The 13483-nt window shown below is 42.3% G+C and overlaps 1 protein-coding gene across 50 annotated transcripts in view; it reads left to right on the plus strand.

Moving 5' to 3' along the window:
* The first annotated feature begins 4069 nt into the window (after positions 1-4069).
* The window catches only part of LUC7L2 (LUC7 like 2, pre-mRNA splicing factor), a 65409-nt gene continuing 55995 nt past the window's right edge, over positions 4070-13483 (plus strand). For 5 of the 50 annotated variants that reach the window (XM_077997492.1, XM_077997518.1, XM_077997535.1 and 2 more), the window contains exons 1-4: positions 4070-4500; positions 7349-7625; positions 9429-9546; positions 10435-10528. Coding sequence is in view for 1 of the 50 variants with exons in the window: in XM_015135024.3 (XP_014990510.1) it covers positions 4440-4500 (61 nt within the window). In the remaining 49 variants the exon portion in view is untranslated. Of the gene's footprint in view, positions 4501-7348; positions 7626-9428; positions 10069-10434; positions 10529-13483 lie in introns of those variants that run through there. The other 45 variants (XM_077997519.1, XM_077997529.1, XM_077997502.1 and 42 more) reach the window with 21 other exon arrangements.

Consider the following 13483-nt stretch of genomic DNA (forward strand, 5'->3'; position numbering starts at 1 on the left):
GCTTTGAAAGACCAAGGTAAAAGTGCAAAACTGAGAGTAAAGAGATGAGAGAGGATACAGTGAAAACTATCTAATATGCATGTATTTAAATGTCCAGAAGTTGATGAGAGAGGCAGTATCCGAGGAGGTAAGAGCTAAGAATTTCCTAAATTGACAAAAGATGTTAGTTGGATTCTCAATGAATGAATGAAGGCTCATTGTTCAGTGAGTCCATAGCATGATAAAGTAGAAAGCTATCTTTAAAAGAGTGAAAAACAGAACTAACTTCTTAGGAGCAGTGGAGGGTAAAAGGTCACGTAGAATGTATGTGCCTAAAGAAAATAACCACTGGGCGTGGTGGCTCACACCTGTAATCTCAGCACTTCAGGAGGCTGAGGTGGGCAGATTGCTTGAGCTCCGGAGTTCCAGACCGACCTGGGCAACATAGGGAGACCTTGTCTCTACAAGAAAAATTTTAAAAATTAGCTCAGTGTGGTGGTGCATACCTGCAGTCCCAGCTACTTGGGGGGCTAAGGTGGGAGGATCACTTGAGCCTAGGAAGCCAAGGCTGCAGTGAGCCAAGGCAAGATCTCACCACTGCACTCCAGCCTGGGTGACAGAGCAAGACCCTATCTCAAAAAAAAAAAAAAAAAAAAAAAAAAGGAACCTCCAACCTTGGATTTAGTTGATAAAAATATCCATCTAGAATTTAAAGCAAAATAAAGATCTTTTTAGATAAACAAAATGGGAGCTTTCTCCCAACTAGCCGACCAACACAAAAGCAAACCCTGAAGCAAGGGAGGCAAACTTTATAGTCAGGCCGGGTACGGTGGTTCACCCTGGTAATCCCAGCACTTTGGGAGGCTGAGGCGGGTGGATCACTTAAGGTCAGGAGTTTGAGACTAGCCTGGCCAACATGGTGAAACCCCGTCTTAAAAACAAAACAAAACAAAACAGTCAGATAGTAAATATTTGAGTCTTGTAGGCCACACAGTATGGGATCCCTCACAAACCACTCAACTCTACTGTGGGGCAAAAGCAACCATTAACAATGTAAATGAATGAGACTGGCAGTTTTCAAATGAAACTTTATTCACAAAAATAGGCCGTGGGCTGCATTTGGCCTGTGGACTGTAGCTTGCTGACTCCTGTGCTAAAGGATAAACTTCAGACAAAAGGGAAATGATCCCAGATGGACAGGCAGAGATTTACGAAGGAATGAAGAGCAAAATAAGTGGTAAATAAACAACACTGATTATATAAAACTTGGTTTTAAAAAATAAGACCTGGTAACTAGAGCATGCAACTTGGGATGAGAGTAAATGGAGTTAGTGTTCTAGGTTTCTTGTATTACTTCTCTTGGGGGAGGGGGGGGGTATAAAAGTATTGATTAAATTAGAGTTTGATACCTTAAGGATACACATTATAACTTCTAGGGTAATCACTGAAAGAACAAAAATATAAAATGAAACTTCCACACTACTAGAGTGGAAAAAATTGGAATGAGTAAAAATCAGGCAAGAAAGATGAGAAAAACATGAAATAGGTGAGATAGACAAAAATAAGAAATAGGTGAGACAAATAGACAAAAATAAGAGTTTTAAACCCAAACACAGGAGTAATTACATGAATATAAATAATGCTTCAAAGAGTGAACATCACTTAAGTCATTCCTCAATTTCACTCCTCAGTTTTGATCATTATGTATTGTATAGACTATTTTTAATCCCCAATTATATGCTATTTATAAGAGACATCTAAAATATAAACAAGAACTCAAATCTCTTCACCAAAACATAATTATTCGTTTTAGTGTATTTCCCTAAATACATTGTTTTTCAGGGTCAGATCACATTGTGTACATAATAGTGCATCCCTCTAAGACATATCAATTTCCACATTTTTCTATTATTGTAATCAGTTCCCAAAGGATATCCTAGTATTTGGAGTTTGGAATTCAGAGTTCTCTGAATAACTGGAGAGAAGCTATTTTGTCTATTACTAAAGATAACGTGATTTAAAAAAAAATTTTTTTTTTGAGACGGAGTCTAACACTCACCTGGGCTGGAGTGCTGTGGCGCCATCTCGGCTCACTGCAACCTCTGCCTCCTAGGTTCAAGCAGTTCTCCTGCCTCAGCCTCCCGTGTAGCTGGGATTACAGACGCACACCACCACACCCAGCTCATTTTTTCTATTTTTAGTAGAGACAGGGTTTCACCATGTTGGCCAGTCTGGTCTCAAACTCCCGACCTCATAATTCACCCACCTTGGTATCCCAAAGTGCTGGGATTACAGGTGTGAGCCACCGCGTCTGGCCTCAAAAATTTTTATTGGCCCAATATGCATTTATTTTTGAGATAGAGTCTTGCTCTATCCCCAAGCTGAAGTGCAGTGGCATGATCTCAGCTTACTGCAACCTCCACCTCCTGGGTTCAAGTGATTCTCCTGCCTCAGCCTCCGAGTAGCTGGGATTATAGGCGCGCGCCACCATGCCCGGCTAATTTTTGTATTTTTAGTCGAGATGGAATTTCACCATGTTGGTCAGGCTGGTCTTGAACTCCCGACCTGAAGGTCATCCCCCCGCCTCTGCCTCCCAAAGTGCTGGGATTACAGGCATGAGCCATCGCTTCCAGCTGCAATATACATTTAAAGGGATTTTGGGACTATTACTACTATTCATGTTTCTTACTGATCTGCTAATAACAGTTCCAAGGCGATAAATATGTTAACGGAACACAAATCTCTATTAATAATTTCCTTTCAAAGTATCTAGAAAGTGCCTGTCTTCTTAAACATTTGATTTTATTAACTCATTAATTTTTCTTACAGTTTTAAATTTCTTTTTAAGCAACTTTTCTTCCTGCACACAGACCTATATGTCTTACTTAAGGAATTTTTTTTTTAGACGAAGTCTCACTCTGTCGCCCAGGCTGCAGTGCAGTGGCGTGATCTCGGCTCACTGCGACCTCCGTCTCCCAGGTTCAAACGATTCTCCTGCCTCAGCCTCCCGAGTAACTGGGGAGGCGCCCGCCATCACGCCCGGCTAATTTATATATTTTTAGTAGAGACAGGGTTTCACCACGTTGGCCAGGCTGATCTTGAACTCCTGACCTCAGGCAATCCGCCTCCCTTGGCCTCCCAAAGTGCTGGGATTACAGGCGTGAGCCACCGCGCCCGGCAAGGAATAAATATTTCACTAAAACAGATTTTAGAAACACCAGGGAAAGGCTCTGGGCTAAGTATTTTATTCCAGTTTGTTCTCACAGCCACGCCATAGGAGACATGTGACCACCTCCACGAGCCCTGCGAGGGGTAGAACTAAAGCCAAGGCCCCAGTCAGTCACAGGCCGGGCTTCAGAACCCAGGCTTCCCCGCGGTCAGCGCCGCTGGCTTCCTGCTCCACGAGATCGCCTCCCCAGTAGCTCAGAATACACTGAGTTTGATGGTTTCACATTCAGACTAAGCCGCCCGCGACCTTGTAGGTAACGATGAATCCGAATGGGTCGGCGCGCCTGTTTCTTAGGGTACTACTTTTGGATGCTTTCTCCTGAAGTTGACACTTCCCAGCCGAGGAGCCTTAAAGCCCCACGCAACGGAAGGAACGCGGCCCCGGGGGCGGCGAGACAGGGCTGCTCCCGGCCGGAAAAAGGGCACGAGAACCAGGACGCGTCCACGCCACTCGGGGCGGGCGTTCGCCCCGAGCACGCCCACCTCAGACGCCAAGGAGGCTGACCGCAGTCGGGTCTGTAATGGACATGGTCTCTACTTACTTTCTGCCCAGGCTAAGCCTCTAGCGCATTTTGCTAATTTGGGTCTGAATAGCCATCACCGCGGGCCGCGCAGCCTTAGCCGCCAGTCCTACAGCTCGGAGGGAGCCTAAGGTTTGGCGCCTCGGGGCGGATCCGGCTTGGACAGTCAGTTAAGGAACCAGAATATCGCGAGATCCAGGGTAAAGGGACGGGAGGAGCGCGCGTGCACGCGCCCAGAGCCGTTAGGGTGGAACTCCACTCGGGAGGGGCGGGCGGAGCGATACAGCTGGATGCCAGTTGGTGGAGCCCCCGCGGGAAACGACTGAGCGCGAGGAGCGTGCGCGCTCCCGTCGTGGCGACGGTGGCGGCGAGCAGCGTCAGAGCTTGGAGGGGGGGTTGACGGCTTCTGGCGGGTGGCGGTGTTGAAGGCGAGAGCTCGCTTGGCCCGTGTCGCTTCTGTCCCAAGAACCGGACGGAGAGTGAGGGCACGAGGGTCGCTGTCGGGGGCTGTCGTCTTCCACGTACACGTCGTCGTGAGGAGCGCAGTCCGGACTCTCTCGCAACCCCTCCGGCTCCCTTTCCGCACGCCTCGAGGCGGCGGCGGCCACCGAGACAGCAGCGCACCTTCCCCCATCCCTTCCCCTTATTCCCCCGCCCAAAAGGGCCCGGTCTGCGCCCCACCCCCGCCCGTCCGCCCGCTACGCCGCCGCCATGTCGGCGCAGGCCCAGATGCGCGCGATGCTGGACCAGTTGATGGGCACCTCCCGGGACGGTAAGTCTCTGCCAGGGCCCTGGGGGTGGGGGAGGGGACGGGGACGGCGAAGGGAAGGGGTTCTGAGGGCGCACCTGGGCGCGCGCGTGTGGCTGAGTAAGGGGCTCCCAGATTGGTAACACGAGGTCCCCGGCCCCCGTCCCATCCAATCAGGGCTTGGCAGGCGGGCATGGGGGGCGGTGACCATGCGGATTGGCGGGAACTGCTGCCAATGGGGTGAGGCGGGGCCTGGAGGCAGAAAGGAGAGTTTGTGCTTTTAATGTTGACTTGGCTGGGACGGGAGAGCCCGCGTCTCTCTTGCGTAGTGGGGGGCCAGTTTTGTCGCTGGTTAGGTACCTGCGGACGGCTAAGGCCTCCACCCCCGATCTGATTCCTTAACCCAGAGCTTTGGGATCATCCCTCGCCGCCGTCCTCCAGAGTACCTAGAGAGAAGCTTCCCCCTCCTCCTCTTCCTGGGTCAGGAGGAAACCTTTATTACTAACCCAGTCCCAGAGATGCACCCTCGAGCCCCACAGAAACAACCATTTTTATGGAAAATCTGACCCAAACCATGGTTTCTTAAGTGGGTGTGTTTGGCCCCATTTTGTGAGAAGGAACATGTTATGGCCTGTTTTTCCGAGAGACCTCCATTTTGTTAGACAATTTAATAGAGGCTTTGTTCAGTAAATATTGACAAATCTTGCATGTGCCCCAAATAGAACGATTTTGAAAATTTGGTACCCAGTGAAGTAGAATTGAGGAGAACAAAGATCCTTTCAGGCGCTTAGTTTAGATTCTGTATAGAAAGCCCTTGATTGCTGGATTATCCTTTGTCATAAAGAGAATATCTGAATAAAATGATGAAATGCTATTGCTTTTTTGGTGATGATAATTAGTAATGTACTCTCAAATTCAACTTAAATCCATTTAAATATGTAGGAAAGGTCTAGTTCATTACTTTCTTAACACAGCAAAATCTTTGGTAGTTTTTATGTGTTGTTTGTTGAGGCAGATAGTTTCTTAGCCACTTAGGAAATGCTTTTTTTCTTGACAAGTTATTTAAGTGTATTGATTTAAGAGAAAAGGCACATCTTAAATTTAGTTTTTAAGTTACTCTTTTAATTTACATGAGTGCTTTACAGCAAAATATGAGTAGATTTTAAAAACTTCATTGCATTCAAATCTTTCAGCAGCGCATAGAGTGGCTTTTCAGTGTTCACATTTTCAGTTTTAATAAAAACCCATATTGGGAACTTTTCTTTGTAGAACATATGGACAAATAGGTATAGATGGCAAACCTACTTGTTGTGTAGAGAGGAAAGATTGTGAAGGAAATTAGTTTTGTATGGAAAGTTAACATTAACTTAAAAATGCCACTGGAGAAACTTAACTGTTACCATTTCTCACGTTTAAATAAGAATGGTTGCTTTATCACTGCAGCATGTCTTAACATTCCTCCTTTTCCAACATGAGAGAGGGTATTGGGAACGGGCTTCATTGGATCCTAGCTAACAATAATCTGTGTAATAAAATTAAAGAAATTATTTAAGACTTGCTTTACATGATCCTTTTAATCCTTGATGGATACCATTTTTGGGATCTTCTTCATGGATTGGATTTCTTAGTTTTACTGGGAGGGTAGTTGAATCAAGGTAAACCATCTCCTGATAAGTTTCTGAATTAGGCAGCCCGTCTAGTATTGCAAAGCTAAATTTAAATATATATATTTCTGTGTGTGTAGTCAGCAGAAACATGGATTTCTTAAAATCCACTTTGTGTATTTTTTTATGTGTCTGTTACTGGATTTTTTTTTTTTTTGACCTTCAGACTTAGAGGATTTATGTGATTGAACTCATATTTACGAGTCCACAGTATTGTTTAGCTGAAATGACTGGATTTTCACTGTTGTATTGGGTCAGAAGTAAAAAGTATTCTACTTTCAAGGAAAAATAATTGAGTGGAGTTTTTTTTAGATATCAAAATCCTATATATGCAAAGTAAGAATCAGAACTTTTTTTTTCTTACCATTTAATGAGTTTATATATATCATTTTATGATTCAGGACTTTTAATAATTAGGATTGTTCTTTTTTAGCGTACAGTCAACTTCAAGTTACCCAGGGATAGGGGAACATGGAAACGTCCCCTGAATAACACCATGTAATTTGAAACCATTTAATGGGAAGCCTTGTATTGGACACACAAACAGCTTATGGGAATGCTGTTGGGTGTCTTTGGCACTAAGAGGTGGAAATGGGGATCCAGGAGGTGGGAGAGAGATGGAAAAGGTAGGTAGGAGGGTATTTAAGGCAACTCTGTCCTTTTTTTAAAAAAAAATTCCAGAGACTATAAAGCAGCTACTCTCTTTTTTGGTAGTGGGGTTCAAGGTGGCAGTGACCCCCTCAGCCCTTAGTGTCCTGTCTGTGAAGGAATCTGAAGTGGCACAGAGTCCTGGGGCTTTGGGAAAACATTACCTCCTCACCCCCTCAAGGTTTCTTCCTCCTCCCCTTCCCAACAGTTTTTAATTAGTTCCTTTTAAAATTCATTGGAGATTTAAGTCTGTTAGTTAAATATACCTTAACTTGAATTACATAAAGCAGTTAATCATTTAGATTACCTAAACTTCACTGGAATCCTTAGGAGTAGGAATTTTGTTAGCAGGGAATTGGAGAGGTAATTTTGGATCACTGGGCACTTCAAGAAAGGGCATTCCTGGGTGAGTGGTGGAAGTTGGGGGCTTTAGATGATCTGAGGGCAGCATGATGGTGCCGGGAGGCTGGGCAGGGGGACTGCCAGGAGGTGGGAGAGGAATGCATAAGGGAAGTGGGAGGGCCAAAGACAAACTCTGCCTTCTTTGCAATTTTGCCTAGGGCCCTGGTGGTGGCAACCGCCTGTGTGCCACTGAAAATCGTGCCGATGCCTGGCATACTGCATAAATGGAAGCAGGGTACCGCGTGAGTTGAAACATTGGTCACACTATATAAAGTTTGTATATGTGAATCAGTGTAACTCATACCCATATAACTGGGGGTCTGACTGTATTTGGATTTTTCTGATAAGGCATCATGGGCTAAGGAAAAGAGCACTGGGCTGAGACTCAGGAGACCTGGTTTCTAGCCCCAGCTGTACCTCTAATTGTAACCTTGGGTAAGTCACTTACTTAACCTTTTTTGCCTCAAGTTAAATCTGTAATTTGTTATATGGGAAACCAAATAATTTCCTATGTTATACTCAGAAATGTTAAAAAATAAATATATTTTAAGTTTTTTTTAGAAAGGAGGAGCTGTAAGTAGATAGTAGTTACTGGTATCTTATTTTATCTTATTTATGCTTCATTACGTTTTATAAATATCTTTCTGTTTTAGTTGTTAGTATTAGCACGGGGGAGAGGGATAATTTGTTTTCCCTAAACATATTCATTCTATTTGAAAGCAGGGAAGAGGTGCACAGGAAAATCCAAGAAACAGTTTGAGAATTGTCTTGTGTGACGATTGGAAGAACCCATTCCCCTCACACAGGCTAGGATCATTTTTGCTCAGTTGGATTAATTGCAAGGATGTTCCTTAGCTAAAGCCCCTTTGCCAACGAATATGGTTTGGTCAGAAGTCTCTGGTCTTGATCCCAGCAAAGTCTAGGAAGATGCATGCAATAAGAATTAAAATTGAGGCTGTGGATTTAGATTACATTTTTTTGTTTGTTTTTTTGTTTTTTTTTTTTTGAGACAGGGTCTCTGTCGCCCAGGCTGAAATGTAGTGGCACAATCTCAGCTCACTGCTGCAACCTCCACCTCCTGGGTTCGAGTGATTCTCCTGCCTCAGCCTCCCGAGTAGCTGGGATTACAGGTGGCCGCCACCATGCCTGGCTAATTTTTGTATTTTTAGTAGAGACGGGGTTTCTCCACGTTGGCCAGGCTGGTCTCGAACTCCTGACCTCAGGTGATCCACCACTCCCAGCCTAGATTACATTTTAAGCTTAGAAATTGGGTAAGTTACAGAAGGTAATTCTGAGGGTTCTGTATCTCTTAATTGCTTTTACCTTTAAATGGGAGCAGAGACCACCTTTGAAAGATTAAAATAGGCCAGGAGTGGCAGCCTGCCCTCCAAAACAACAAGTAGACTAGGAACGTTAGATAGAATTTTATAGCATCATTAGTTGTCCCTTATGGTTAGGGACTGTTTTGGGCAAGTTAAAACTTTCAATAATTTTAACTATTTTAAATGTTAATCTTTCTAAATTGTAGGTAATCTTTCTAAATTGTAGGATATACTTCCTCAGTTAATACATTAATCATAATATTTTTGCTGATCAGTTGTACAGTAGTTATAGTTTGTGGGATATAAAACTGAAAGGATACTCACACTCATCTCATACCCAGGAAAATACAGTTAGGAAAGCCATTTACCTGTTGCTAATGTAAGATTAGTAATACATACCCGTATAATCTGTAGGATAGTATGACATTTGTGCCTTTCTGCAAAATTACGAAACCAAAGTTTGAAGTAGTGCGTTCTTTAATGGATTTTATTTATAAAATCATCTTTACTGTAATCTGTGTTCCTTGACTTTTCATCAACATTGAAAACATTTTCTCTTAATTTTTTTCTCATTAACATAATGAACCATATTCATTTTTTGGTGAGTTATAAGCCATTCTTTTATTCCACTTGGATTGTTCATTTTAAGTGAAGGAGGCGGAGCCTTTAATGTGTAAGCAGACGTTTTTGAAATAACAACAGGATATTTCTTAGTCTAGAGCTTGTAAATTCTTTAATATAAGGAATTCTATAGGATTAAACAGTAGTTTCTCTGAGTTTCAGTTAACTGTTTAACTTTATCAGAGTTTCAGGCATATCCAAAACACTGAAAGCACCTGCATAGTGAATCAATGAAAAAAGAAAAATTTTCCTCATTTTGCATTTTGAACTCTGAATAATATTTCTATCTACACAGCAGGCCAGAAAACAATAAAAGTATCACTTCATATAACATTGCATCGTTCCTGGATTCTCTACAGTTGTTTAGCTCTCCTCAAGTAAGCATATGCTTCTGAGACATTCTTTTACTTCAGGTAAATATAAGCAAAACAAAGAAAAATCATTTTGTCTATTTCTGCATCAGTTCTATAAGGAGCAAGTAAATTCTTTATTTTCGTTTAGGTTGGATGTTGTCATATAAGGATAGACGGTAGTGTTCTACATGTTCAAGATGGGCAATAGGAATTCAATGGCCATGAGGTGTCATGGATCAAGGTCAGGTTTAGTGAATCAGGTACTCTTCAGTAACAGGTGGTTCATACAACGCATTGAAGCTTAAAGTTGCTGTGAGTTCAGCAAGCAGGAGGATTGAGAAGACAGGTTTAAAACTAAAGGTCAGTAAGTGGGCAAGACTAGTTAAAGGAGGCAGGTACTCCCCAAAGATGGAATTCCAGAAAAATGCTTGAAAAGGACTGAATCCTTAAGCCTGCTGCTGTTACTATGTAGAGTTCTTGAGGAAACAAGCAGTTTGACATAACTTAATCAGTCTACTAAGAAACTATAAGAAGATGAAGTTGGAACATCTTGCTGGAAAAAGAATGAGGGAGTAAATGAGGGTAAGTTTCTGACTGGAATCTTGTGAATTCAGAACTTGCAGAAAAGCTATTCTGTTTCCTTTTTGTTTAGGTTCTCATGCACTCGCAGCAGCTAGAGTAGATATTGGGAGGCAGGGCCAACATAGATCAGTTTTGCAAGATTATTGAGGATATAGAGAAAAGTAATTTGTAAAAACTCTGAAATCATCTGCAGCTTCATGTTTTTGTTTGAACTAAATAACTTAGGACTTTGAGAAGTCAAAGCCGTCAGAAAGTAACATGAAGTCCATTCAACTGAATGTCATATTTTTCTATTAGCATAGAAAAGAATCTTTAAAACTTCTTTTCCAAAAAGCACTCAGTATTGACCCATATGTTCCAATGTAGTTGTGAACCATGTACAACTGATGTTTGGCTTACTTGACTCAACATGAAAGGAATTTAACCAGCTGCCCTTGCTGAATCTTGTCTCCTGAATATGGTAAATGGTTTTTGTTTTTAATCTTCTTAATACCTTAGATTTCTGCAGACCCCAGTTTTTTCTTTTAAGAGTTAATTGATAATTATTGGATAGTATCTATAGTAATTACCTGGCTGTTCTTTTCTGTATTCTGCCCTGCTATTTGTTTAAACGGTAGACTCTTCTCTTAAAGTAACTTTAATAGTTTAACTAATAGTTAAAGTTACTTGAGGGTATGCTTTAGATCAGGGACTGGCACTATGGCCTCCTGCTTTTGGTAAATAAAGTGTTACTGGAACACAACCATGCCGATTCATATACATATTGTCTGTGGCTGCTTTGGCTTATGACAACAGAGTTGAATGGTTGCAACAGAGTCATATGGCCTGCAAACCTGAAACATTTACCATTTGACTCTTTAACAAAAAGCTTGTTGGTCACTGTTCTGGTTTAGTTATTCTCAAAGTGTGGTCCTTGGACCAGCAATTCAGCATCACCTCAGCATTACCTTGTATTCTTGGATCCACCTACTGAGTCAGAAATTCTGGGAATAGGCCCCGGTAATCTATGTTTTTAGAAACCTTCCAGGTGATTGATACACATTAAAAGTTTGAGAAACCTTCTTCTAGATAAATGTTTCCCAAATGTTTGTCACACTTACTGCCTTTATTATTATTATTTATTTTTATTTATTTTTTTGAGACAGAGTCTCTGTCACCCAGGCGTGAAGTGCAGTAGCCTGATCTTGGCTCACTGCAACAGCCTGATCTTGGCTCACTGCAACCTCCACCTCTCGGGTTCAGGCGATTACCTTAGCTTCCCGAGTAGCTGAGATTACAGGTGTGCACTGTTACGCCCTGCCAATTTTTGTATTTTTAGTAGAGATGAGGTTTCGCCATGTTGGCCAGGCTGGTCTCAAACTCCTGACCTCAAGTGATATACCTGCTTTGGCCTCCCAAAGTGCTAGGATTACAGGTGTGAGCCACCATGCCTGGCCTTGCCTTTATTATTTTTTACTGTTTTCTATTTATTTAATGTTTTCCTTTATGTCAACTCACTTTCTAAAAATTTTAAGTTAATTTTAAAATGAAAGTTTATACCACCATAAAAATAAATACAATGAAAACAAAATAATTACTATACCCTAAAGTATAGTAATTATTGTGTTTTGTTAACTAGACTCTTGACACTTAGGGTCCCTGTGCTAAAAATTAGAAGTTGTTAAATTTATTAAACAAGTACTGTTGCAAAATGGGAACTTTTTTTCTTGTGATTAATAATTTTCTAAGTGAGTGGTATTTAAACGTCATGTTGGCAAAATCATGTAACACTTAAAGTCATCTTTTGTGCAGATCTCATACTTTGGAAATTACTGTTCCAGAGAGTATTCATGTGAAAGGAAAGCTGTTTGAACTATATATATACCCAAGCCAGTAAGCAGAAATGACTGGACAGAGATACAAGCCTGTGAGACAGAGAGATCTAGGAGATCTCTAGAGAGGTCCAGCTAGACCTCCAGGGTGAAATTACCTCATTTAGCTCGATTTCTCACCTCTCCTTTAGTGCTTTGGTCCTCGGGGGTCAATGGTTCTGCAGGATTTCACCAACTGGTTCCACAATGGGAATGTGAAAAGGTGCCTGACTGTGGGAGAAGCTGCTTATCAAAGAGAGGCCTGATAGAAATGCTAGGGGAAGTGGCTGTGAGTCTGCATTACGGATGGAAGCAGAGCGGCAGGGCATGTTGCTAGGACTAAGCAGTCGATTCACCTGAGTCTGGACACCATGTATGAGTATCTGAAAAAGTCCTGTTACAATTTAATTTACTCCATGGTGTTAGAGGGAATGCTTCCCTGCACGTGGTGTTCTATATATGTATTGGTTGGTGTGCTTTAGGGTATAGTAATTATTTATTTATTTATTTATTTATTTATTTTTTTTGAGACGGAGTCTTGCTCTGTTGCCCAGGCTGGAGTACAGTGGCCGGATCTCAGCTCACTACAAGCTCCGCCTCCCGGGTTCAGGCCATTCTCCTGCCTCAGCCTCCCGAGTAGCTGGGACTACAGGCGCCCGCCGCCTCACCCGGCTGGTTTTTTTTTTTTGTATTTTTTTTAGTAGAGACGGGGTTTCACTGTTTTAGCCAGGATGGTCTCGATCTTCTGACCTCGTGATCCACCCGTCTCGGCCTCCCAAAGTGCTGGGATTACAGGCTTGAGCCACCGCGCCCGGCCTATAGTAATTATTTATAGCAATAGATTCTTAACTTTGCATAGTATCCCCAGGTTGCTGAGTTGCTTTAGTTATATCTTTATTTCCTTTTCTTAGAGATTATAGACATAATTTGCTTCTGTTATCTTTTGACTGAAAATCTATTGGGAATGAATAATTACACTTGAATGTTTATTTTTAAGTAATAAGTTCTATGATAGGTGTCTGCATTTGAAAAAAATGTTTTAAAAAGTACAAAGGTCAAACAAGCATCTATATGATTGAACAAATGTTATTTTGCATATTTCTGTCAAATTTTAAAAAGTGGATAAAGCGGCCGGGCATTGTGGCTCACGCCTGTAATCCCAGCACTTTGGGAGGCCAAGGCGGGTGGATCACCTGAGGTCAGGAGTTCAAGACCGGCCTGGCCAAGGTGGTGAAACCCCGTCTCTACTAAAAATATAAAAATTAGCTGGATATGGTGGTGGGTGCCTGTAATCCCAGCCACCTGGAAGGCTGAGGCAGGAGAATTGTTTGAACCCAGGAGACGGAAGTTGCAGTGAGCCGACACGGTGCCAGTGTACTCCAGCCTGGGCGACAAAGTGAGACACCATCTCAAAGAAAAAAAAAAAGCAACAAAAACTAGGAAGAAGTGGATAAAGCATTACAAATAAAGTCTTTTGTGGTCCCCTTCACAGTCTCAGTCCTTTCCCCAGAGGCAACCCTTTTCGTAAATTTGTTGTATATTCACTGTGACGCGGTATTTCTGCT

The sequence above is a fragment of the Macaca mulatta genome, chromosome 3 (assembly GCF_049350105.2).
Source record: "Macaca mulatta isolate MMU2019108-1 chromosome 3, T2T-MMU8v2.0, whole genome shotgun sequence".
Taxonomy (NCBI): domain Eukaryota; kingdom Metazoa; phylum Chordata; class Mammalia; order Primates; family Cercopithecidae; genus Macaca; species Macaca mulatta.